The sequence below is a fragment of the Onychomys torridus genome, chromosome 9 (genome assembly GCF_903995425.1).
Source record: "Onychomys torridus chromosome 9, mOncTor1.1, whole genome shotgun sequence".
Lineage (NCBI taxonomy): Eukaryota > Metazoa > Chordata > Mammalia > Rodentia > Cricetidae > Onychomys > Onychomys torridus.
The window spans coordinates 33,428,779-33,455,482 of record NC_050451.1 but is presented as its reverse complement, the minus strand read 5'-3'; the positions used below and the strand labels follow the sequence as shown (position 1 = coordinate 33,455,482).

The 26,704-nt window shown below is 45.2% G+C and overlaps 1 protein-coding gene across 7 annotated transcripts in view; it reads left to right on the top strand.

Annotated features, from left to right (window-relative positions):
* The window catches only part of Kat6b (lysine acetyltransferase 6B), a 180,341-nt gene extending 153,677 nt beyond the window's left edge, over nt 1-26,664 (top strand). For 6 of the 7 annotated variants that reach the window (XM_036199057.1, XM_036199060.1, XM_036199058.1 and 3 more), the window contains 5 exons: nt 15,088-15,319; nt 15,680-15,839; nt 16,404-16,721; nt 18,556-18,847; nt 22,562-25,263. In XM_036199057.1, coding sequence (XP_036054950.1) covers nt 15,088-15,319; nt 15,680-15,839; nt 16,404-16,721; nt 18,556-18,847; nt 22,562-25,092 — 3,533 coding nt within the window. In that variant the 3' untranslated portion in view covers nt 25,093-25,263. Of the gene's footprint in view, nt 1-15,087; nt 15,320-15,679; nt 15,840-16,403; nt 16,722-18,555; nt 18,848-22,561 lie in introns of all 7 variants that reach the window. The other variant, XM_036199059.1, reaches the window with a different exon arrangement.
* The last annotated feature ends 40 nt before the right edge of the window (nt 26,665-26,704 follow it).

The window sequence follows — 26,704 nt, the reverse complement described above, 5'->3', positions numbered from 1 at the left end:
CCTCTTATCAGACAATGCGTTTCTTGTTGCATTTATTTTGGAAGGAAAACTCCAGTGTTAGTCCTCAGCAACTGTCAAGCAAGCGCTCGCCGCTCCTTTTCCCTGCAGCTGCCCTCCCTGGTCAGTGCCATCAAGGCAATCATTAAAGAAAAATAAGATGTCCTTGTCCAGAGGTGCTCTGGTCCTTCCAGCTCTGAGACAGGGATATCTCCTGCGACACTGGGAAGATCCTAGGCCCTCCGCTGTCATTGGGCTTTAGGTCCCTGGAAGACTTGTTCTGATCTGTGTAATCAAGTGTAATGATGACATTTTAATAGATGCTGGTTTGTAATATAATAGAGAAGATGACTGTTTTTCCTTATTTACTCACTAAGAACCTTTGCCACTAATGTTTTAGTACATGGAGGTGGTGTGTGATGTATTTTAATATGATAAAGATAACATCAAGGCTGAAAATTGAGTTTGTGGTGATTTATTCAGCAGTTGACTGTTACTGAATGCATTGAAATGCATTGCATGAGGCAGTGCAGCCAATGATTTATTTATGTATCTTTTTTCAAAGAAACTAAGTTTGTCATAAATAAGAGCAAATAAATAGTTTGTATAGAATAGTTTGTATTCATCACTTCAGCGAAAACATTGTAAATATGAAACATACGGTCTGCAGTCTCATTTTTTTCTGAAAGCTACTTTTTGCTTTACAGAGCTCAGAATTTTTCAGGTTTTGGCATGCAGGTGGGTTTTGTTGTCAGATCTTTGTTCAGATTGCTAAGCAGTAGGCATTTACAGTGAGTCACATTGGAACCCACGACTGGACAAATTGCATTCAGATAACAAGTCAGCAACAGCTGGTTCAGGGGCAGTTGAGTGGAGCCTTGGCAGGGATTTGTTCAGTGTTGAATACCCAGCCCTAAGCACAGTGCTTGTCACACAGTGGGCATGCAGTAAAGATCTGTTAAGGGAATAATAGAATGTCTGACCCTCCTTTGGATCGCTGGTCCACCTCCCAGGCACACCCAGCTAAATTCTGACAAAATTGGTTCCTCATCTGAGCTTTGTGCCTGTCTTTGTCCGCTCACATGTACATCTTTGTCCCTCCTTCTACAGACATGCCTGGAGTTTGCCAGGGGACCTAGGTTATGCTGATGAGGGGGTCCTTGCCGTGGGGTGGGGTGTCAGACATCGGGTTCATTTCTCCAAAGTTCTAGGTGTGAGGGTTGTACACAGGGCTTTGCAGTGGGAAATGCTTCCAACTCTCTGCCACTGGCCCGGCTCAAGTGTCTATTCGTAAGGCAATTTTCCCACTGTTAGAACAAGATCATATAAGGCTTTGTTCTTTTTTTTTTTTTTTTTTTTTTTTTTAAAGGCAGGGTTTTTCTGTGTAGTCCTGGTTGACCTGGAACTTGTTCTGTATACCAGGCTGGCCTCAAACTCAGAAATACAGGATCAAAGGCATTCGCCACCACCAGCAAGACTTTGTTCTTATTGGTTGAAATTAGTGCTCTGCCTGGTTTTGGTTCCAAGGTGACTGTTATCCTTAAATGTATTTTCCAGCTTATAAGAGAAGCAGTCAGTTTTATATAAAAAAATAAATAAATAAAAGCAAAAATATTCTCCTATAAAAGGATGCTTACCCCTTCAAGACAGTTTTGGATAATGCAGATAACTTCAGATGGCCAGGTTTTCTTGCTTGTCCCTTTTAAAAGAAAAAAAATATTTGTTTTGGGAGAAAAGTTTTTCTTTATTTGCTTAGAATTATATTAGAGAAATACAGTTAGGAATCATATCACCCTACTAAATTTGTGTTTAACATAGTTTTATGGTAATATCATACTACACTGTAATGTTTAACAATATAAAAACTTATCTTTTATAATTATTTATGTTGAGTCTTGATTTGAATTAACATTAACACCTTTCTTCAACAAAGTGTTTTATTATTTTTAAAGTGCATAAAAGTAATTGAATGTATTTTTAAAATTGCTTTAGTTATATAGCCACGTGTCCATATTGAAACAAATATGCAGCATAGTTAATGCTGTGGAAGGAACCAAAAATAATGTTGCTAAAATTATGAGAAAATATAATGCAGGTGGATCTAGGAACTAGGTAGAATCTTTGTGTGGAAAAGTGTTCTGGGCTGGGGAGATGGCCCTTTGCTTACAGTGCCTAATGTACAAGCATGAGGACCTGAGCTTACATGTCTAGCATCCCCATGAAAGCTCAGTGCAGTAGTCCACACCTATAACCTCGGGGCTGAGAAAAGTGAGTTGCAAGGAGAGAGGGGTAGATGCCTGGAGTTCACTGGCCAGGCAGCCTAGCCAAACAGGTGAGTCCCTGTCTCCAAAAAAAAAAAAAAAAAAAAAAAAAAGTGAGGTAGAAAAGAGATCAAGGAAGACACCTGTGTCTCCAAAAAAAAAAGTCCTTGTGATCCTGGGAACTAAGGAAGTAAAAATTATTAGTGTCATATCAGAAGAACTCAGTCAGGAGTTACCTTGAAAAGCCTCCTTGGCAATAAGTATGTTAATAAAGATAATTATTATAATGGGCTGAGACCTATCAGATTCAGAAGTTATAATGATGCTGAGCTGAACAATGAGAAGAACCAGGCCATTGTCTTGAGACTGGTCAGTGAATGCCTTTCGTATGTGAGCTGTACCCCTAGGTGACCAAGCAGTACATAAGGAAAGAAGGTACTAGCTTGTGCAGTCTCCTCCCAGGAGTTAATGGGTGGGTCCACACAGTGAATGTCAGTAGCTGCAAACTGCAAAAGAGACAAACAAACATAGTCAAACTGCTCTTTGGAGGAAATGACATAGAACACACTGCGCAGTAACAAGCATGCCACTAGGGGGGCCCCAAGATCAAGAACAGATGAGGGGGAAATGGAGGAGAAGGAGAAGTTCACACGTTAAAAGAAATTAAGTTTTTTCTTAGTGGACAAAACTGTTAGCACCTGGATATTTGGGTGCTAAAAGTATAACAATAATAATAGGGGCTAGAGAGATGCCTCAGTGGTTAATAGCACTGGCTGCTTTTCCAGAGGACACAGGTTCAATTCCCAGCTCCCAAATGGTGGCTTGCAACCATTTGTAACTCCAGTTCCAGAGGATCCAGAGCCCTCTTCTGGCCTCTGGGCACCAGGCATGCACATGGTGCACAGACTTCCATGCAAGCAAACTCTTCATAAAATAAGTAAATCTATTAGTGGTAATAACAGTAACCTATCGCATTGCCAGAAAAAGCCCTGATAATGGTTACTTACAAGAGGGAGAGAGAGAGAGAGGAGATTGCTTGGGACAAACAAGGTTCCCTGGCAGTGATCAACAAATTCTGTGTCATGGTCCTAGGACAGCTGCCATGCAGTAATCCACTAAGTTGTACATTGTGTGTGCTTTTCTGTATGTGTGGGAGCATGTTTTGTTTTAAGCCATTGTTTTAATGTGGGAGGTCACACGTCCTATAGCATCTGTTTGATGGCTGTGACTCTTAAAACTGGACAGCCTTTCATATTTATTGGTGGTATTATATCAGGGGTGTTGTAAAGAGAGATAGTTTTTCACCTCTACTGCTTTACATAAGAAGTGTTCAGTGTGTAAGTGCTTAGTGCTTGGCACCTGCTTCCTGTCATGTCAGCCTTTGCACAGCTGCTTATGTAAGTGTGAAGGGGGTGTACCAAACATCACTGGACTCAGATCCTCAGGGCTCCAGTTTCTTAGAAGAGATGGCCTTGAATATAATTGAAGGAAGGGTGAAGAGTGATGACATGGTAGATTCGGACAAGAAATATTTATATGGGGGCCTGAGAGGTGGCTCCTCTTCCACAGGACTGGGGTTTGGTTCCCAGAACCCACATGTGGCTCACAGCCATCTATGACTCCAGTTCCAGGGGATCCATTCTCCCTCTTTTGGCCTCCATAGGCACCAGGCACTCACAAGGTGCACAGACATTGCATGTAGGCAAAGCATAAGAAATAATAAAAACAACTTTAAATTTTAAATGACAATAAAGAAGTATTTGTACAACGGGGTGTACTAGAGGGAAACTCCATACCTGAGGCCAGAGAGATGAGGAGACACTACAGCCTTACTGTTTGTGCTCTGTTTACTTTCTGTTTTAAATATCCAAACGTAATAAATACACTCCTGGCGGGCACTGCTAGAGTGAGTAAGGAGTGCCCTTTCCTCCTCCTGGGATGCCGGTTCCAGTGCACTTGTGCATTTGGGCATTTAGTAAATGGTGCTTACAAAAGAGAAAATGGGAAAGAAAAGGGTTCAGCTGCCAAAATGAAGCTGAGCTGAGTGAGAGCACACCCAGAGTTGGCCTGTAGCTTGCATCCGTGCACGCGTGTACGCTCACGCACAGAAGATGGCCTTCCGTTCTTCAGTCTAAAGCCCTGGTCTGTGCTTTGCCCCACTGCTGGATCTTTCTCCATGAAGTCAAGAAAGTTAATAATGGTTTTTCCTACCATAGCAGAAGATTCCTCAGTGGACTCTGCCAGCCTGCCTTCCACCCTGCAGCTTTTCAGTTGACTCTAGTTAAAAGCTTACAGACCATAGCAAGTATTTTTAGCGAAGAGAGAAAATGAATGGCGCTTATGAGTTTGTTTTAAACATCATTTAGAATGCTAACAGTTTAGGTAACTCTTTCCTAAAGAGAAGTCACCAGGTTTCAGTACTACTGGGAGCTTTTCAGAGAATTTTCTTTGAAATACCTTCCTGCCAAGTTTTCATATATTAACTTGCTTTGACCTCATCAGACATAATTAAATAGCTGCTAACCGGTTAAAGCCAAGGAAAGGTGATTGTGTACCTCAGTCTCTGCAGATTGCACAGGAAGTTTGTTCCTGTTCTGCAGCAGGGTAATTACAAGAGACAGTCACATAATTTACAGTTCAGTGTCCTCGTCCATAATCACATACTCCCACCTTGGCATACATATCCTCCTGAGATTGTACACTGCCCTTTGACTTGTAAATGATGATCACCACCATGTGATCATTGACAGTGTAGCATTGAATTGAGTTCTCAGTAATGAAACTTTCACTGTAGCCATTACTGAGTGTTTGAGCTCCTGTTATTTACATGGTTTGCAGCTCTTGGATTGAACAGTTGCCTGGTAGTGAACAAATTAAACTCCCTGAGCTTTGTCTCTATTTAAATATGGAGAGCAGAGGCGGGCAGCCTAATCAGAATGGTACCTACTGTGTGTGCACTCAGATGCTCAAACAACGAAACCTTTAATGTACATTCCAGTACTTTGAAAGTTGGAGGCTTGGTGATTAACAGTGACTACACAATACAAAGACTCATGGGAATGATAATTATGATATTGTGGCTGATGCTGTGCTCATATTAATATGTTGGTAGGATACTGCTGTTGCTCAACTCTAGCTGCTTCCAGCATTAGCATCAATCTGAACAGCAGACAGAACTGTGTCTCATTCAAAGGACTCAGACAAATGTACTGTCTGCAAGCTCAAAGATGAGTCATCGATGTCTTTTAATACTGCCAGTAATAGACTGGCACAGAGGACACACCATAATGCCAGTGCACTGAAGGCTGAGACCATTCCATAGCAAGATCCTGTCTTTGAAAAATAAATCCTGGAGTTGGGGATTTAGCTCAGTGGTAGAGTGCTTGCCTAGCAAGCACAAGGCCCTGGGTTCGGTCCTCAGCTCTGGCAAAAAAAAAATAAAAATAAAATAAAAAATAAATCCTTACACTTGGGAGATGGAGACAGGTGGGTCTCTGTGAGTTAAGAGGCCAGTCTGGTCTACAAAGCAAGTTCCAGGCCAGCTATGGCCACATAGTGAAGAAATAATAATAATAATAGTAATAATAACAATAATAAGTCCTTGTTACTGCTTCAGCTATACATGTAACTGAAAACCCTGCTCGTGTGATATTGCATATATTCTTGTTTCTCCCACTGATACATCTAACACAGCCAGACCAAACTTAAATCCCTCCATGACCAAAGCCACTGGCAAGTCAGCGAATCACAACTGCATGTCCCACCCCACCCTGGTTCTCACACCCAGCATACACTCTCACAGTGGGCCTCGCCATAACCCTGACACAGCTGTGTATTGCCAGCGGCTTTGTGCCTCAAACTTCATTCAAAGCATTTGGGAGGTAACTGAGGGAAGGTAGAAGCATTTGCTTAGCTGGCCTGGGCACACCAAAGATGTTCCTGAGCCTTCCATCTTCAGCAGTTCATCAGTCAGATCAGAGAAGGGGCTGGGCTTGGGTTTTAGGAAGTTGTCTCAAAGGCTGACAACTCCATCTTGAGATGCACTTTGTTTGAAAACAGAGGGAAATGGAAAGAGACTTGCTCTCCCACTTCGCCCGAAGCAGCATTGTATACAGTCTGTGTTTGCCAAGTGAACGCTCAGTTTCCAGATCTGGGAGCTGCTGTGTGTACACACATGCATGCACATGTGTGCACGCGCACACCCTGTGTGTTTGGAGGGTCATGAAAGAGAGGAATGTGGGTGAAGAAAAAGAAATCGAGTTAGTCTAACTTCCAGCCGCCTTGTTTTTGTGATGTTGGGCACTGAACCGAGCTTTGCACATGCTAGGCAAGCACTCTCCACTGAACTACATCCCCACCCCCACAGCCCCCTTTTTACTATTGATATCAATAAATTGCCCCGGCTAGCCTAGAACTTTCAATCCTCCTTCCATAACTTCCTGAATTGCTAGGATGTCCAGGCTGTGCCACCATGCTGGCTCCTGAGCCTGATTCAGAAACAGTGGCAGCATCTGAGATGCTTAGGTACTGAACTCAACTAGCTCAGCTGCCTCTATAGAGCTTTAGGCCTAGAAAAGTGGCCAAAAGGACGCCCAACTTTGCTTTTAGTGGTGGTATTTATAGGTCAATTCAGTTGTGATATTTTGGCACCAATATGGTGTCATGGGTGTTGTACTGTAGGTGCCCACAGCCATTTGCTGACAGCGTGTGCTTCACACCAAGTGTAAGAGTTGAGTGGAGAACTGGACATCGTGTAGCTTTTCAGTAGGAAAGGCTTGTCAGGCTTTTGTACTTAAACGTGTGACAATTTTGTTTAGGTTTCGGTTTGGGTAACAATCCCAGATGGGTGAAGGAGAACAGCAATTTAGGATACACACACACACACACACACACACACACACACACACACACACACATAAATAATATCTCTTCAAACAGTCTCTAAGTGTGATAAATTTTTTTCTAAGCAAAGAAATAAGTTTAAAACATTAGATTACTTCTTAACTTGTTTTTTTTATAAACTTTTGCTCTTCCTAAGATATTTTAGAATTTAAAATAATGTTGCATTGACTGTGGGGTGCATGCCTGTGTCATGGTGCACATGTGGAGTCAGAGGGCAGTTTGTGGAAGTCATTCTCTCCTACCACTTGGGGACCAGGGGCTCAGCTCCTCGTACTCTACCATCTCCAAAAAATGCCTCTGAGGGACAGATCAGCTTGACTGATGTTTGGGAAAGGTAGTTTGCTGTATGAACAATTTGGTTACTTGCAAAATATGTTTATGTCAACATTTTGCATTTTTTCAATTGTAAACATTTTAAAAATCTTGAAATGGTTTTAGTTTGGTCATGTGATGTTGGCAGAGTATTCATCCACCTCTCATCCTACACCCTTTTGTCCTGTATCCCAGGGTCTTATTTCCCCAACAAGGAAATGATAGATTGGATTCATTTCGTGATTGATCATCTTCTCAGGAAAATAAAAGTTCTCTCGTCCGCTGAACCAGGGTCTAGCTGGTAGTGTCACACCTTATACTAACTGTCCTAGTTAGCTTCAGCTGTCAGCGTGACACAGCCAGAGTCAGCTAAGAAAGAGTAGCTCGGCCTGTGGCCATGTCTATGAAGGATTGTCTTGATCAATGACTGATGTCGGAGGGCCCAGCCCAGTGTGGGCAGCACCACCCCTACACAGGTTTTATAAGAAAGATGGTTTAGCAGCCACGTGTGGTGGCGCACGCCTTTAATCCCAGCACTTGGGAGGCAGAGGCAGGAGGATCTCGGTGAGTAGGAAGCCATCCTGGTCTACATACATAATGACCTCTAGGATAACCAGGACTACATGGAGAGACCCTGTCTAAAAAACTTAGAAAAGAAAAAGAAGAAGGCTAGCTGAGCGTGACCCAGAATGAGCCAGTAAGCAGCATTTCACCAGTGGTTTCGGGTCCAGTTGATGCCTCAGATAAACCTTTTCCTAGAATGCAAGCCCTATTAACCCTTCTTTGCCTGGGTTGCTTTTGTTAGAGGGTTTTGCTGCAGCCACAGAAAGGAGAACTAGGGGATCACCAGTCCTCAGTTCAACTGAAAGAGGCCCGTGAAATGCATCCCGCATGCCCTCTTCCTGCCTGAAGCTTGGCCTGCCTCAAGTCTCTCACTAGACAACCCTGCCACCACCTTCAGCATGGGGTTGATGCTGTACCCCTTTAAGATTCTGGCTTAAGGGCAGTCCTCAAGACTTTTACTTAATACTATATATTTGAAATCAAGCTGCCCTGAGATGAACAAGAGTTGAGATTGACATGAAGTTTTTTTATACACCCGGAAGTGACTCTACTGTCCAAGTATGGATGAGACCCATAGCTAGACCAAAGGCCAGGCATGGGAGCTGGGGAGACCTCCCATTCCACTGGGCGATCAGTTACAAGACAGCGTTGGCTCATCTTCGGTATGTGGCTTTGTCATGGAGATTTGTCTCTGGCTGCTTCATTCATGCAGCAGATGCGGCCTGGCCATCAACTCAGCTGCACATCACACATGGGCAGCACCCTCCATGATAGTGCCGCAGAGGGAGGAGAGGCCCTTCGCCGGCCATCTGTGAGTGGGTTGCTAAACACCTCTTCCCTTGGTACTGATGCAGATTGACAACACATTCAAGAATGTCCCCAGCCATCAGGGAACCGTGGAAACTTTTTGACAAACCCCAGCACGGTCTGTAGGCTTGAACACATATACTACATAGCACCAGGAAGTCACATCTCCAGTATAAGCCACCCTTTGGGAGGAACTTGAAGAAGGCCATTCCCCTCTGGAATAGCTGTTGTAGGGGATACTCCATAAGGAAAACTAGTAGCCTCATTCCATGGAACTGAGGAAGACCTTAGTGCTGTAGTGGTATCTAGGAAGCTAGTGCATTTTGGAGAAAAGATGAGTAAGAGTATGACTTAAAGAAACAGCCTGAGATGTGACCCGGGGTATCCAACAGACCTTTCCCAAAGACATGCTGTCTCTACTCCCTCGCTTTCCCTGGCTCAGGCCATTTTCCCAGGACACACTTGAGCCTTCTAGAATATGTGAGTCTTTGTTATATTTGTCTGGGGACAGCTCATGGTTCTGCTAAAGCCTGAGGCAATCATTGTTTGTGGTTTCATTGGCTAGTTGTTTCTTCAGGGTAGTCATTGAAGTTAAGTACTTGACAGCCAAAAGGAACTGGGGTGCAAACTGTGTTTGCCGGGAATTTTCAGTACCTAATTCTTGAGATTATTCCTGAGGCCAAAGCGGGAGGGGCTCTTTAATTAAATTTATATTTTGGGTGGTGGGAAACTTAAGACTGGCCTTGGGGCATCTCAAGCAAATATAGGAACAAGAAGGAGGCTCATCTCTGTCAGGCTCCAAAGAGCAATTTGACTTCTTTCTGTCCACGTTTTCTTTATGTCTCCTATTAGGCGTTTTTAATCATCTAAATGATTGCCTCTAGGTCATATTCATTCATTGTGGTGAATAACTCTTAATAGCTAATCTTTAAGGCCAGCACTGTGTGCTTTTTATTAACCCTTGTAATGCTTCCAGTAACTTGAAGAGATAATGTGATTGTTAGCTGCCTAGTCTGAGTGAGGACTCAGACCTACACAGAGATTAAATCAATGTCTGTGGGTCACATAGCTGCTACATGGTGGGTCCTGAAGTCGTCCACTGCAGTGGTGGTGGCTCCAGAGCCTGTGTGCCTGGCTCCTTGTGAGCTGTCACTGTCTACTCCATAGATGACGGTCTGAAGTTCTCATGGTCCTGGCCCAGCTTTGAAAAGTTCTCGGTTTTCATATAATACAGGTGGTCTCAAAGTACAATCCAGGCAGTCCACAGTGCCATAAGTGGTCAAAGTGACGTCACTTTCCTTTTTAACTCTTATTCATTCGTGACTACACAGTGGAATTTTCCAGGTCTGACGTGACCTGTGATAAACACAACCAAGGAGCAAAGTAGACATTGACTAGAATGTAAAAATGTAAAGCAAGCCTTTGCCTCACTATTTTGTTTATATTTTAGAAAATACAGGGAAGGTTTTTTTATTATCTAAAATTATAGTAACATCATAAGGTTTATTGCTGTTTTAAAATTAATAAATGTCACTTCTCAGTAAAACCAACAGATACAGTCTTTATAAACAAACGCTCTTTAGAGTCTTAAATAAGGCTTTAAAATACAAAGTCCCGAAGCCAAGCCAGATGTCTTAGAACTACTGATTTATAGTATACCAACCCCCGCTGCTCGAGTGTATCTCTGTGGTATGAGACCTAGTTAGAGATGCATGCCCTCCAGCTCCCTTGATACCTTCCAAGTTGGAATTCCTGTTGTAGCCAGAGCTCTTCACCTTGTAGTAACACCAGGCATAGAATGGAGCAATCAGCCACTCAGCTAACACGCGACCTGGAGGGCTTTTAAAAACCCATTCTGTTCTGTTCTCCACCAGCCAGGGACTGACGGGCCTTATTCATCCATCCCATTGTTTCTCCCACTTCACAAGCCTGTTCCCCACCAGCTCCAGAGTGGTCCTCAAGGACATTGACCTTGAGTCACCCTTGGGGCCTAGTGAAAGCACAGGGGCTGCTGCCTCTAGAGATTCAGATTTGTAGCTGGGGGGGGGGGGGGACGCTAAGAGCTGCTAGTCTAGTAGTTGCTGGGTGTTTGTTCCGGTTGTTATATAGTTACATAGGCCCATAGACTCATGCACTGAATTTAAACAGTTTAAGCAGCCCCTCATCTAGCTAGCCCAGGAAACAAATAACAGACAACTTGGCCCAGTGAGCTGCCACCTCCAAGGCGCTGTGTGGCTGAAGGCGTCGGGTTTCCTTCTCTCTAAATTGCCTTAAGCCCGTGGCCTGGCGTCAGTTCCCAGGCCTGCAAAGGCCAGGCTGTCTTCTGATGTGGGCCTCTCAGTGGAGCCGGCTAAACTGAACAGGTGTTTTGTGAAGGGGGTGTAATCCTTGGAGATTATCTTCTCCTAAAAGCAGCTGAAGACTCTGAACTCACATAATCCAGACAGATGGGAGTTGGGGTTGAGGAGCTAGCCAACATTTATACCTCTGTGTCTGGGGAAGTTCAGATGGCTTAGAATCAGCTGGAAGTGTGCAGAGATGATGGGTGACGATGTTGGTGATGGACCTTCATCTCTGTCACACGCCCTTGCCTGAGAAGCTCCTGCCCCACTGGGTCATTGTGGATAGTGCTTGTTCACAAGGAGGGAGTTTTCATAGAAGTGACAGCAGCGTTGCATGCTGAGGATCCAGTTGATTTTCATTTATTCACATATGCGGAACAAACTGACCTCAACGGTTACTTCCTTGAAGTGGATCTATCCTGCTTTCCTAGAGGTGGTTAGTTAATCATTTCAGCCTCAATCCGGACCGGTAACATGACGGTTGTCCCTTGAGGCCATCCTAAACAGAGGTGGACTTGCACTGGGCCCCGTGCTCGGAAACACTGCAGCGCTCGCTTTGCCTTCTAGAACTTCTTGAAGTTAGCATGTAAGACTTACACTGACGCTCAGACTTCACCTTTCCCATTAAGCAGCTCCAGCGAAGCAGAGAGAGCCCAATTGTGCTGTGTGAGGATAGTTAATGTACATAGGGTCACTCAGTTTTCAGTTACAAAGCTCCCCCCACTCATGAGTGAGTGCTATTCACCAGCACCTTTGGCTCACAGGCGAGTTGAAGGGACTTATTTCACCAGCGATTAATTACACTGCAGCTACTGGGACTTGCCTTCCACACACCACTCTGTTTTCCATCTGAGACAGTATGTTTCCCAGGGGTAGTTGGCAGTTTCTGATTGAAAGTGCCGTTCGTTAAGGAGAGGTGTTAGCACGCCGTGGGAATCTATTCACCAGGGGTGTATTGTACTTGTTTCAGATGCTTCAGGACAATACACCGGCTTCCAAGATAAGTGCTTTTTATTTCCCTGCATCTTAGATCAATTATTTGGAATCTTTTTGGTAAGTTAAATTTAAGAGCTTAAACCATCACATCTCTATAATTACTTAATAAGTCAAATGTTCTTACCAAAAATTATTGTGTCTGCTCTATATTTTTACTGTGCTTTGAAGAGCCAATAAGTAGTAGGAAGGAACAAGAGGGGGCAAGAAGCTCTTACTTAACACCCCATGTTGTGAAGGTAGTTCAGTGCCAGCAGCTCAGCGCCTTCCAGGCGAGTGCCCGCCACAGATGACGTGTAGAGTCTGTCTTCTGTCAATCAGTGCACAACTGGTAGGCTTGACACCTTTCTTAACAGCGTAGATTATCATTCTGCATGTGACTTCACTCAACTAATAAAAAATAAGAAATTTATTCATAGTCCCTTTTATTGTTCCTGGTGGACTCTGTTTAACATCAGAACATCCTCCTCCAGGGGGAGATTTTATGGACTTCCAAATGGCTATTTGCAGAAGTGCCATTTTCTTCCCGCTGGCTATAAGTTCTTGAGGGTCTCTAGATTCCTAGAGAAGGAGGAGACACTTGCTGCAGGCATTGCATCTTGGGGCATTGGCTTTGTATGGTGTGTGCTGTTGGTACATGTCATCCCTGAAATGCGAGTGGTAGGTTCTGACTGAAGGGTGGGTTTCCGGTTGTTTGTCCTCAGCATCCTGAGAGGTATTCCTCTCCATAAGAGCTTTCACAGTCCCTGACTCCTCTCAGCCTTCGCTTGCACAGCAGGAGGAGGGTGTTTGCTGAGAAAGACCAGTGGGCTCAGTACCTACCACATAGTAGAGCTTGTTACCCTGAACTTGGGAGCAGTGTCAATCATACGCTACAGTCTAGGGTTTCCGGAAGTGTCCAAGGAAATATAGCCTTTTGACATGGTGCTGAAAGGTTTATACTCCCATGCTCCCCAGGGGCCCAAGTCACCTGGTGCAAGAACAGGAACAGCTAGGTGAAGTCGGGGGAGGTTGGGAGTGTGGGAACACACAGACAGAACGAAGAACACACGCTTCCTGGGGAAGGTAGCCCTGTGCAGTAGGCAGGGAGGCTGAGCTGCGCCACCAACCTTCTGCTATGCACAGACCTTTCTCATGGGCCACATCACATCTCTACCTTCAACTATGGGGTTCACAGGAACCAAAGAGGGCCTGGGAACTTCCCCAGTCACTGCAGGAAACTTTCAATTGTGGGATCTCGTGGACAAGGGGGACAGTCCTCATCCATGGTTCCATGGTGTCACACACACACCCATACACAAGCACAGGAGTACAGATCTGGGGTCCCCAGCTGACTAAATAAATTCTCAGAATGTGGCAAGCACTTAGAAAGCAGGAGATCGATGTGCCCATTATCTGTGTTCTGAGGTTGGGCCTTCCTTGGCTGTTCTGGCGACAGAGCGCTCCCCATGTTGACAGCGTTGATGTGGGCTGGCTTCAGCACAGCAGCCATCTATGCTAGCATTCCTGACACTGCTGTGAGGGAAAGGCTCTGGCTGGAGTGAATGATGATGTAGCGTCGTCGACAGAGCTTTGACTATGAACTCCGGTGCCTGTTTGCAATTCAGTCAGATGCTTTGCACGTAAACATGACCAGAGGAGTTACACCGAATCTCTAAAGCAAAACCCGGTGTTTATTTTATTTCTGTTCTGTATGATGACATTCAGGGTAAAGCCATCAAGATGCAGAATGCTGTTGAGGTAGAATATCTTGTTCTGGATTTCTGCATTATTTGCAGTGGGTTTTGAGAAACAGGAAAAATGGATCAGAAGCTTTGATTTCTCTTTGTAACAACAACAAAAACCTAAAACAGAATTCTTGCAAGTGCAGCCATTTTGGAAATGTAGATAAAGAAGAGAGAGCTAAAGATTTGGGTGGTTATAGAGCAGCCTGGTTTGGTAATTGCTGCCACCTACTGTATGTGGTCGATGTTTGTTTAAATCCGGGAAGTTCACGAAGGTGAGGCTCTTGAAATAATTAGAGCAAAGAAGACATCATTACTTGACAGACAGCGTTTCTTCTTTACTCCATAAGTGGCTCTTAATTACGGAGACAGCCGCCAGCTTTCATTCATTTCCTCCAAGTGGGCTTGAAGTTTTCTCGTTTCAGAGTTCCTTTGCCAGAGAGCCCGTATCTGTCATTCAGGCTCTGTGTGCTCAGGAGATTTCAATACGCACATGGAACAGTGGGCTTCTAAGTTTGGGTTTTCTTTTTCCATGTATTTTATTTGTAATTTGTAGGTGCAACATTTTGGGGTTGGTTTATAAGTTTTCGTGAAAAGGACAAAAGCAGAGCTCACAAAGAAGATGGGAGTTGCCACCATTGACTTGAAAGACCTTGTTTTATTAGTCCTGTAACAGTTCAGCTTAGTTGGCTGGTTAAATGGAACAAGGGATACAGACTGTGTCAGCCAAAGTCCTTCTCTTTATTGAGCCACCCTGTCAGAGGGTCATTGGGTCCTCCTGTGGAAAACAGCCTGCTCATTAATGCCGGGGTGGTCCCTCCACAGGGTTCCTGAGTGCCTGACATTGAGTATGGGGAAGACTTTCAAGCTTGCAGGAGATTTATGTGTTGAGACTCACCAGAAGTCTTTAGTCTTAGCTTTCAGTCTCTGCGACATACACCACCATGTATGTTTGCTGCCGCCAGCTGTGTGGGAATTGGCTTATGGTGCCACCATAAAGATTGACAAGCAGAAATTTGACAAGGTGACATCACAGTAATTGGAAGAGGTGACATGCTTGATCTGTGTGATGCCCTTCACCTGTGTGATGCTTTCACCCTGCCATTATTACATGATTTCTAGTAGCTCCTGGACCTGGCTCTGGAAACACTCAGAATGACTGGAGTTTTGCTTCTTCTGCTGTAGGCTATTTGCTTTCTAGAAGAGAAGGCCAAGCAGGGTCTCCTGAAAAGCCACTTTCCGATCTTGGCCGTCTCTCCTACCTGGCCTACTGGAAAAGTGTCATCTTGGAATATCTCTACCACCACCACGAGAGGCATATCAGCATCAAGGCCATTAGCAGAGCCACAGGCATGTGCCCACACGATATCGCCACCACTCTGCAGCACCTCCACATGATCGACAGGAGAGATGGCAGGTGAGTGCCAAGGTCTCTAGGGAGGTGAGGCACTCCCAGGTGCTTTGCTATGTGTTTTAAGACAGGCTCTCAAGATGTAGCCCAGGCAGGCGTCAAACTCAGGGTGATCCTTCTGCCTCTGCTTCCTGAATGCTAGGATTACAGCTATGTGCCAGTTAACCCTGAGTTATTGGTTTTTTAGACAAGGTCTCAGTGTGTCACCCTGATTGGTCTAAACTCACTCTGTAGACCAGGCTAGCCTCGATCACACAGAGACCCTCTTGCCTCTGCCTCCCAAGTGCTGGGATTAAATGTGGGTACACCACACCCAGCTAGCTCTCGACTTTTTAATTCACTTCATCTTTCCTTGCTGTGTTACAGGTTTGTAATCATTAGAAGGGAAAAGTTGATATTGGGCCATATGGAAAAGCTGAGAAACTGTTCCAGAAGTAATGAACTCGATCCAGAGAGTCTGAGGTGGACCCCCATTTTAATTTCTAATGCTGTGGTTTCTGAAGAAGAGCGGGAAGCTGAAAAGGAGGTAATGATGTGCTCTAGTGTCCTGAATTGTGATTTCAGTCTTGTAGCTTGCTTAAGCTAAGTCATTAGCATCATCGTAAAGCTTGGTTATATAGACAGAGCTTATGAAATGATAAAGCACTAGTTTATCCTAACTGAGAGGACGTGCTAATTCTATGGAGTTGAGTATGAAGAATGAGACCTTTGTCATTGATCACAAAGCAGCCTTTTCACCGCTGACAGCATGTAATCAGATCAGATGTGGCGCTGAGCTTCACTGCTGCCGTTCAATCGATTGCTTGTGTTTATGAACTTGCTTGGCATGCTCCATGCCAGTGAGCATGTAATGCAGTGATAAAGGACTGCATCATTAATACTGCTAAATATCCCATGAAACCCGCTCCTCTTAGATTTGTTATCCTAACTGATGCTGAGGGTCCTGAGATGCTACAGCTCGCATTTGCTCGGTCAGCTGACTGCCCCTCCAGAACTCGCTTAGAGACTCCTTCCCATTGATCCTAGAGGCTCTAGTCATGTGACTCCCTCTCACCCACCGATCACTGTTTTTGTTCCCACCCCACCCCAGGCGGAACGACTAATGGAACAAGCCAGCTGCTGGGAAAAGGAGGAGCAAGAGACCCTGTCATCTAGAGTTAACAGTAGGCAATCACCTGCAAAAGTACACTCCAAAAATAAATACTTGCATTCTCCAGAGAGGCGGCCAGTGGCCGGGGACCGAGGACAGCTGTTAGAGCTGTCCAAAGAGAGTAGTGAGGAAGAGGAGGACGACGAAGAGGACGAGGAGGAAGAGGAGGAAGAGGACGAAGATGAGGAAGAGGAAGAGAACATTCAGACGTCTCCCCCACGGCTGACCAAACCACAGTCAGTTTCCATTAAGAGAAAGGTATGTGTGGTGAGCTCTTCGGCCCGAGCTATTTGCCGTCCAGCTGACACGTCTTTGCAGTACCCTTGTTTTACTCTCTGTGGATGCAGCTCATGTATGTGCAGTCTCACTGACCCAGTGTCAGAATCCTTTCTCTTACACTTGAGCTTGGGTTTCCTGGGTTAGCAGCATGCTAGCCCCCTAGTCTGGTGGTCACTGCCACTGCTGGTCTGCAGGACAAGAGTAAATCCAGGCATGATAACCAGGAGGACACCTCAGAGAGAACATACATAACCACCCTCCGGGGCCTGAGGAGGCCAGACATGACAAGGTCACATGACTCGATAGAGAGCTAGCCTCGTCTCAGAACCCCAAGCCAGTGCTCCTGCCTTTAATAGAGTTGTTAGGCAGTTCATACCCTTGATTTCACTGCTGGCGCTTCGCATGTGGCCAACTACACATTAATAGTTCCTCCAGAGAGTGATAGCATGGTGCAAACGAAGCCTCTGCCCCACGGCTGTCCTGAGAGGCTTGGGCAGGCAGTTTGCTGGGCCGACTGCCCTAGGGTGGTTCTTCTGACCCCACAGTTGGAGGTAGCAGAGGGGAGCATCCCATGAAGGTGCGCTGCTGTCTCCTGAGCATTTTAATTTCTTATACAGCGAATGCATTCATGTATTATGAGTACAATAAGAGGAACTTGGTGTAAAAACATGAAAAGCCAGAATTGTCCAAGGCATGCCATGGACCACTGCTGTCCATACAGATTCAACCTGGATGGAACCAGCTCTTTATGTTGGCTGCACTTGTATCTGGGCAAAGTCTAGTTGCTTAGCGAGGGTAAGGGGATAGAAGGAACTAATAACATCAAATGTTAAATTACTAATGCTAAATTTTAGAATTATTAATAGGCCTACATGTGTTCTTTAAGAACATTGAAAGAGTTAAAAATGTAAGATACGGTAATTCTTTGGTACTGCTTCTCTGGAGATAGTGCCCCTGCCCCTCACCATGCTGGGAATGGAGCCCAGTGCCTTGTACATGAGAGGGAAGTGTTCTACCCGTGAGGTAAACATACTGAACCCCCCTCACAGAGTAGTCCCATCAATTTCATGGCTCATTGATACATATCTTAGCATTGAATCTACCTGCTCCTCTATTTAAATTTTGTGTCATCAGATACTTCTTTTCTTGGAAAGATAGCTTATCGTTGCAACTGTGGGATACCATTTGTTCCATTACCTTATACAGAAAGATTTTATCACTTTTTTAGGTATCTTCCATATCAAAATAGTCTGTAAAATTATTAATTGCTCACATCCCAGCAACCACTAATCTCTGACTCTGTTGTCTTCTACCATTTGTTCCTCCAAGCACCCTTTCATTTCTGGGACAAGGAAGTTAGTCTTGCCCCACCATATTTCCCATGGTGCCTGTCATGCAGTGAGCATCTCCATAGCAGTTAGCAGGTAATAGATGATTGAGCTGATAGCTGATTATTGCAGCATTTATAAAAGCACTGTTTATACAGTCTGTGATATGCCAGATATTGAAGCTGGCAAGTGCCACTTAGAAAACACGCTAGAAAAGCAGTACTCAGCCTTTAAAATCTGCAGTCAAGTTGCTAGGACGCTCTCTCAGAGCCCCATCTTGAGTAAGCAAGTGTTTTATTTGGAAAACACTTGCCTGTGTTCTTGGCGCCCGAGAGGGATGTTAAACATCAAAAAGGAAGGCGAAGTACAAAGGCATTGTGAAGCCCCGCCATGTAAAGCTCTCACATCAGTACACATTCGCCACACAGGGCCTCACCCAGTTAATTTCTCAGGAGCACTTATGTGTTGTTTGGAATTAATTTCAGAGGCCTTCTGTAGTAAAGAAGAAAAGGGGTCGTAAACGCAGAAGGATCAACAGCAGTGTAACCACCGAGACCATTTCCGAGACAACGGAAGTCCTGAATGAGCCCTTTGACCACTCAGATGAAGAGAGGCCAATGCCGCAGCTGGAGCCTACCTGTGAGATCCAGGTGGAGGAAGAGGGCAGGAGGCCAGTTCTGAGAAAAGCATTCCAACATCAGCCGGGGAAGAAAAGGCAGGCAGAGGAAGAGGAAGGAAAAGACAATCATTTCTTCAAGAATGCTGCCCTTTGTAGAAGTAAGTAAAGGCTTGCACAGGCTTTAGCCACTGATGCTGGTGCAGCTGAGAAATGCCAACCCACCTTTTCTCATTTGCAATGGCTTAACCTTTCTTCCCTTTAATGAGGTTTTATGTTAGACAGTTTCTAAACCAGACCATTTCTCTTACTCTATAGATGTTGGCTCATCCTCAAAACCTTTGAAGACCAGTAAGAAACACAGTGCAGGTGCCTCAAAGCTGCTGTGTAGTGTTTTCTACTTAGTATTTTTGGACATCGGGTGTATGTTGCCAATGTGAGCAGTGAGGGTGCAATTCTGTTCTCCTTGAAAACAGCTTCTCAGTACACCAGGTGCATCTTAACCATTCAGCAGTGTTTGATGTCCAGAGCCATCTGAACTGACCCACACCATCAGCATCTGCTTTGCTATGATGGGGTGACACAGAAATACCAAAGACGGGCTTGCCTTTGAAGTTGACAGGGATGCCCTCTTCCCCCATCTTCTACAAACGTACCAGACATCTGTGAACTGTCTTTGATGCCCTGTTGAAAGCATCCTTTGCCCTATTATTAGCACAGGTACTCCAAGATGAATGATAAGGATTTGTGGGACAGCCTCTCTGTAGCCGGAGAGCTGAAGTGACTGTGCCTAAAAGCCTTGCTGCAGCCTAGATCAGCCGTCTGCTTTCTCTGGGACCTCTCTGGGACCGTAGGAGTTGCCATCTGTAGCTGGTTTTTAGAACATAAGCCAGCGCCTCCTTGACTTCCTTAGTGAATATCTATTGCTCTCCTTTTCATCCTTTTTCAATTTCTTCCTTTTCTTTTTTAAAGACAGCCTCCCACTGTGTAGCCCCAGCTTGCCTAAAACTCACTTCATAGACACACTGGCCTCAAACTCAATCAGCCTTCCTCTGCCTCCCAGGTGCTGGGACTGGAAGTGTACACCACCACAGCTAGCCCCGCCCCCTCCCCTCTTTTGAGACAGTGTGTCTCTCTTTTAGTTGGAACTCAACCTGTTTCAGCTAGCCTTTTGCCCAGTGACCCCCAGGATCTGTCTGTCTTTGCCACCTCGAATACTGAGGTTCCAGGCACAAGGCACCCCACCTGGCCTTCATGTGGGTTCAGGGGATCTGAACTCAGTCCTGGGGATTGTGTGGCAAGCACTTTACCCACTGAGCCATTTTCCCACTGTCTTGTCTACTTGGGAGACGAGCTGCAGGGAGATGTTCCCAGTGTGGAAATGGCCGCCTTTCTACTTCCCAGCTGTCTGCTTAGAAGCCTGTAGTGAACTGTCACTGCCTCTCCTCTGCTTTGTGCTCTTTACCTTTGCTGGTTATTCTCCTTCAGGCCCTCTCCTTTCTTGAAGGAATGATCAGGAAGCTCATTTTCTCATTTAGGGATGTACCCCTGTGGAAGCTGGTAGGATCAGTGGCACACAGAATAAAAACAGGGGAAAGGCACTTGCTACCAAGCCTGACAACCTGATTTTTGATCTCCCAAACTCACACGGTGGAAGGAGAAAACCAAGGTCTGTAAATTGTCCTCAAACTTAGACACACATACTCACATATAAATGTAAAAAACTTTTCTGGGCGGCAGTGGTGGCCGCCTTTAATCCCAGAGCCAAGCAGATCTCTGTGAGCTTGTGGCCAGTCTGGTCTACAGCACAAGATCCCAAGATCCAGAACAGGCACCAAAACTACACACAGAAACTCTGTCTCAAGAAGAAAAAAAAAAAAGATTTAGAGTCTAGGGACATTGACATGGCTGATACCTGCCATTGTGAGCAGGAGGGAAATGACCTGGACATCCTCAGAAAGCTGGCCAAGGCCTGGAGCTTGATTGACACTTCCACAGAAACATCCTGGATCATATGCGTGTCCTCAGTCAGTGAGTGTGATGGTTGTAGGGAAGTTATGTGCAATCATTTTATTATGTAGCTGACCTAACCTGGCTAACTTGTTCCATGCTGGTGTCTATTGTAGCTAGCCATGACTGTTTATTTTTATTCTCTAAAATTGTTTTTCGTTGGTTTGTTCATTTTTGAGACAGGGTCTCTCTCTCTCTCTTTCTCTCTCTCTCTCTCTCTCTCTCTCTCTCTCTCTCTCTCTCTTTTGGTTTTTTGAGACAGGGTTTCTCTGTGTAGCTTTGTGCCTTTCCTGGAACTCACTCTGTAGACCAGGCTGGCCTCGAACTCACAGAGATCCACCTGCCTCTGCCTCCCGAGTGCTGGGATTACAGGTGTGTGCCACCACCGCCTGGCCAAGATCTCTCTTTGTAACCTTGGCTGTCCAGAAACTCACTGTATAGACCAGGTTACCCCCTAAAATAGCCAGCTAAAATAGTATTTCTAGTAAGAAGGTCACTCACTCTTCGTGAAACTTCCCTTTAAATTGACCACTGATTCTTGATTTGATTCTTAATCTCTTAAAGATGTTACAGCCTGGGTATTTTATGTGTGCATACTTTTTCATAAGTATATTTGTTTGCTGTATTTGTATAAACAAACATTCATATTTCCATGTACATATAGGTGCAGAAGAATGGGTTTTGGAATTGCAAAAAAATGTTCAATTACGTTTCTAATTGTCTAATTCAGACTTGACACTTGTTTTTGTTACCAAGTTGTTTATTGATTTTGCTGTGTGATAACCTGCAGGAGCACAGCTCTGCTCTGCTCCAGGACTCAGCACATCTAGAAAGTTCAAGGACCCAGGTGGCCATAGGCAATGGTGACCAGATGACCAACAAAATGCATGAACGCGTCACCGAAGAGCAGCTGGGGGCTCAAAGGTCACTTAGGTGCCAGGGCTGAGCCACTATCCAGCCATAGATGCTGGGGGCAGAGGGCAGCAACCATTCCAGCCCCTCAGTCACTCTTACATTTAAACAGCAAGCTGACCCCAGATATACTGTGGACAGAATCTGATTAAAAAGAAAACAACCTGTATTTGACATGCTATGGTGATTGTATTGTAGGTTGTGTCGTTCATAAATCATGAATGACATTTATAATGACGGTTACAGAAGCACTGTTCTGTGTAGTTGCTCCTTTGTTTCAAATACAAGTATGCTTTTATGTCGAAATAAGTAATATCTGGGGCTGGAGAGATTGCTCAGTGGTGGTCAGAGCACTGACTGCTCTTATAGAGAACTCAGGTTCCATCCCCAGCACCCACGTGGTGGCATGTAACCATCTATAACTCCAGTTCCAGGGGATCTGATGCCCTCTTCTGGCCTCCTCTGGCACCAGGCATGTACTTAATGCATGACATACATGCAAGCAAAACATCCACACACATAAAATAAAAATAAATAATTGGGGGGGGGGGGTTATAGCATCTGAGATCCTTTAAAATCTAACAAATGTCCACAAAGAGAAGGTCCTTTCCTCCGGTGGGCAGCGAATTAATCCTCCTCATTTCCCAGTGTAGTGACAATTGGACTATAATTACTCCTGCCCCGCTGTATTTCCAGATTGTTGATGTTGAAATTGGGCTTCGGGTTTGTTTCTTCAGTATTGTGGAACTGCCAGCTTTTGCATCCTAGAATGTTATTTACTTTTCTAAGCCTAGGTAGGTCAGCTTGGTTTACACCACAGTATTCTCAATTACCTTTCCCATCAACTCTTACAGTGCGAAACTGAAAGCCATGCTTGCTAATGAATTAGAGATATGTGCCGTGGAGTTATACTTTCTAAAACTTGTGCCTTTCTCTCTCTCTGTCTCATTAAGACAATGTGGATGATAATGCAGAAAACTTGAAAGAAGGCAGCAAAGACAATCCTGAACCTCTAAAGTGCAAACAAGTCTGGTCGAAAGGGACAAAGCGAAGCCTCTCCAAGTGGAAGCAAAGCAAGGAGAGGAAGACGGGCTTCAAACTGAATCTGTACACCCCACCAGAGACGCCCATGGAGCCAGATGACCAGGTGACCGTCGAGGAGCAGAAGGAGGTCTCAGAAGTCAAGGACAGTCCTGTGGGAACAGAGCGGGAGGTGACGGAGAGCATGGAAACCCTGCTACCGCAGGACGGGAAGAGAAGGGAGGAGACAGGCGCACCTGTGAGTCCCTGTAAATCACCAGGTAAAAAGGTAGATGAGGAGGACCCCATCAAAGGTGAGGAGGAGGAGGACGAAGAGGAGGAGGAGGGAGAGCGGGAGGAGGAGGAGGAGGAAGGAACTGCAGAAAAAGACCAAGATGGTGCTCAAAGTAAAGGAAAAGAGGAACCAGAAATCTCCATGGAAAAGGAAGCCCCCGTGCATTTGGATGATCACGAGGAGGAGGAGGAAGAGGAGGAAGAGCCATCTCACAATGAGGACCATGACGCAGATGACGAAGATGACAGTCACATGGAGTCCGCCGACATGGAGAGGGGTGACCTTCCAAAAGAAGCCTTCAAGGATGCGCTAGAGAGCCAGGAAGCTTTTTTAGACCTTAGTGTCCAGCCGAGTCACTCCAGCCCTGAGGTCCTGATGGACTGCGGCGTTGGCCTTGCAGTTTCGTGTGACAGTGAGCCGAAGGAGCTTGCTGGGGACCCTGGAACTGCGCCTGAGTCTGATGAGGACCCCTCAGAAGAACAGACACAGAAGCAGGACCAGAATAACAGTGATGGCGTCGATGCTGAGCTCAAAGAGGGAGGCACAGCCCCTGTGGAAATTGACTCGGAGACCGCCCAAGCTGTCCAGTCTTTGACCCAAGAAAACAGGGAACACGATGACACCTTTCAGGATTGTGCCGAGACACAAGAGGCCTGTAGAAGCCTGCAGAACTATACACATACAGACCAAAGTCCTCAGATTGCCACCACTCTGGACGAATGCCAGCAGTCAGACCACAGCCCGGTTTCGTCCGTCCATTCCCATCCCAGCCAGTCAGTCCGTTCTGTCAACAGCCCCAACGTCCCCGCCCTAGAGAATAGCTATGCCCAAATCAGTCCTGATCAGACCGCTATCACAGTGCCACCTCTGCAGAGCATGGAGACCAGTCCCATGATGGACGTCCCGTCAGTCTCAGATCACTCACAGCAAGTCGTGGACAGTGGCTTCAGCGACCTGGGCAGTATCGAGAGCACTACCGAGAACTATGAAAACCCCAGCAGCTACGACTCAGCCCTGGGAGGAAGCATCTGTGCCAACAGCTCCTCCCAGAACAGCTGCCCCTACAGCAGCCTCACCTCTAGCAACCTGACCCAGAGCAGCTGTGCCGTCACCCAGCAGATGTCCAACATCAGCGGGAGCTGCAGCATGCTGCAGCAGACCAGTATCAGCTCCCCTCCGACCTGCAGTGTCAAGTCCCCCCAAGGCTGTGTGGTGGAGAGGCCTCCCAGCAGCAGCCAGCAGCTAGCTCAGTGCAGCATGGCCGCCAACTTCACCCCACCCATGCAGCTGGCTGACATCCCTGAGACCAGCAATGCCAACATTGGCTTATATGAGCGAATGGGTCAAAGTGATTTTGGGGCTGGGCACTACCCACAGCCATCTGCCACCTTCAGCCTTGCCAAACTGCAGCAGTTAACTAATACACTTATTGACCATTCATTGCCTTACAGCCATTCCGCTGCTGTGACTTCCTATGCAAACAGTGCCTCTTTGTCCACACCACTAAGTAACACAGGGCTTGTTCAGCTTTCTCAGTCTCCACACTCCGTCCCCGGGGGAACCCAAGCACAAGCTACCATGACCCCGCCCCCTAACCTGACTCCTCCTCCCATGAATCTGCCGCCACCTCTCTTGCAGCGGAACATGGCTGCTTCAAATATTGGCATCTCCCACAGCCAAAGACTGCAAACTCAGATTGCCAGCAAGGGCCACGTCTCCATGAGAACCAAGTCAGCGTCTCTGTCACCAGCCGCTGCCCCCCATCAGTCACAGATCTATGGGCGTTCCCAGACTGTAGCCATGCAGGGTCCTGCACGGACTTTGACAATGCAGAGAGGCATGAACATGAGTGTAAACTTGATGCCAGCGCCAGCCTACAATGTCAACTCTGTGAACATGAACATGAATACTCTCAATGCCATGAATGGGTACAGTATGTCCCAGCCAATGATGAACAGTGGCTACCACAGCAACCATGGCTACATGAATCAAACACCCCAGTACCCTATGCAGATGCAGATGGGCATGATGGGAACCCAGCCATATGCCCAGCAGCCAATGCAGACCCCACCCCACAGTAACATGATGTACACGGCCCCCGGACACCATGGCTACATGAACACAGGCATGTCCAAACAGTCTCTCAATGGGTCCTACATGAGAAGGTAGGCAGCCCGGCAGCCCACAGATCGCACTGGGCCGCACTGTTGGATTGATCTGCACAAATACCTTTGAAGAGTACGATTTCAAAACCAGCATTGGTGTGAATGCAAAAACATTGCTGGCACCATTTATTTAAAAAAAGAAAAAAAAAAAGCTGTATGCAGCAGAAAGCCTTATACAAGTTGTTTTTCTTTTTTCCTTTTTTCTTTTTTGGTACCTTGGTTTCTGTTACTTTTATATAAAATTCTCTGTAAAGGAAGGTCTCCCTTAGGACTACAGCTTGGCAGCAGCCACTCTTTGTGCCTGCTTCCATTAAACAGTGTGGATACAAGCCCCTCCTCAAGTCACCTGTTTTGATATTGAATCTGGATCTTTTTCCTTCCTGTCCACTCCATGTAAATGCCTTTAGCATTTCAATTACTGTATATTTTGTTTAAGGTGACACTTCAGCATGCCGCTAATGTCTTTGTTAGTGACAGTGCATTTTGTAGTACTGTACAAGTGTTGTGCTAACGGTAAGCCATTTCTTAAGTTTTTTGCCTTGATTAGGGTACCCTAATTTGAGGGTTTTAAAAAAAAAAAACTCTATTTTTGTTAATTATAAAACTGTAAAGAGCTATCAGAGCTACCCCATCTGGCTAGTCAAGGGGGGTATTGCTAAACGTTTGCTGTAAAGTTGAGACCTTTTCCATTTTGGTGGCAGGTTCCTTTGGGGAAAGGCAGCTTTCTGTTTTATAAATGCACACTTCTGTTTATTGAATGAAGCATATCTCAGTGTTTATCTGTCAGGTTTTGAAGCATTTCATATATGTCCAAATACTTGGCAGGATTTAAAAAAAAAATAGTGAATTTGGTGTAAAGTTGCTATTTTATGGAAATGCCTCTAACTTTACATTTTCATTCCATCTGTAGATTTTTCTATCTTTATAAAATATTGGAGTTATTTTTTAAGGAAAAATAGAAAAGTAGCTTGTGAATAGCTCAAACTAAGCTTACAAATCGCATGTCAAAAAGCAGAAAGGTTATTTGTGTCTGTTTATATTATTGCTTCCTTTTGTAGCCTTTGTACCTATCCAGGTGACAGTGCGGGCCAAGCAGAGGTGTGACCTTGTATAAGATAGGATCCAGATCACTCTCGTGTTTATCTGTTCTCTTTTCAGTCAGTTACTTCAAAAAAAGAAGAAAAGACAAAAAAAGCTGTACATTTTAACATAAAATAAATTATGATGAGCCATTTTTAGCCTCTTGTGTCCTGTCATATTATGATTGATGGAGAATGGCCAGCTGAACTGTTATCCTGTGTGTCACATCTCGGAACACATACACATTGGGGAAATAAATTATTTAGTGTAAATTGGAGTTAGGGGATTTTTCTGATTTGTTTTGACTTTGGGGGAGGGGTTGGCAATAAATAAGAGTAATATCTAATAAAACCATCACATATACCAAATACCTATTTAATAAATTAATTTATAATGGATTTTAATGCTTTTCATGAAAGTTTACTTTATGCTAGTGCATACCTTCTGTATGCCAATTATTGTCTTTAAAAATAAAGTGAGTTTGTTTTTTTCTTTTGACTTTGATCTTCATTTGCCCAAAACTCCCACAAGGGTGT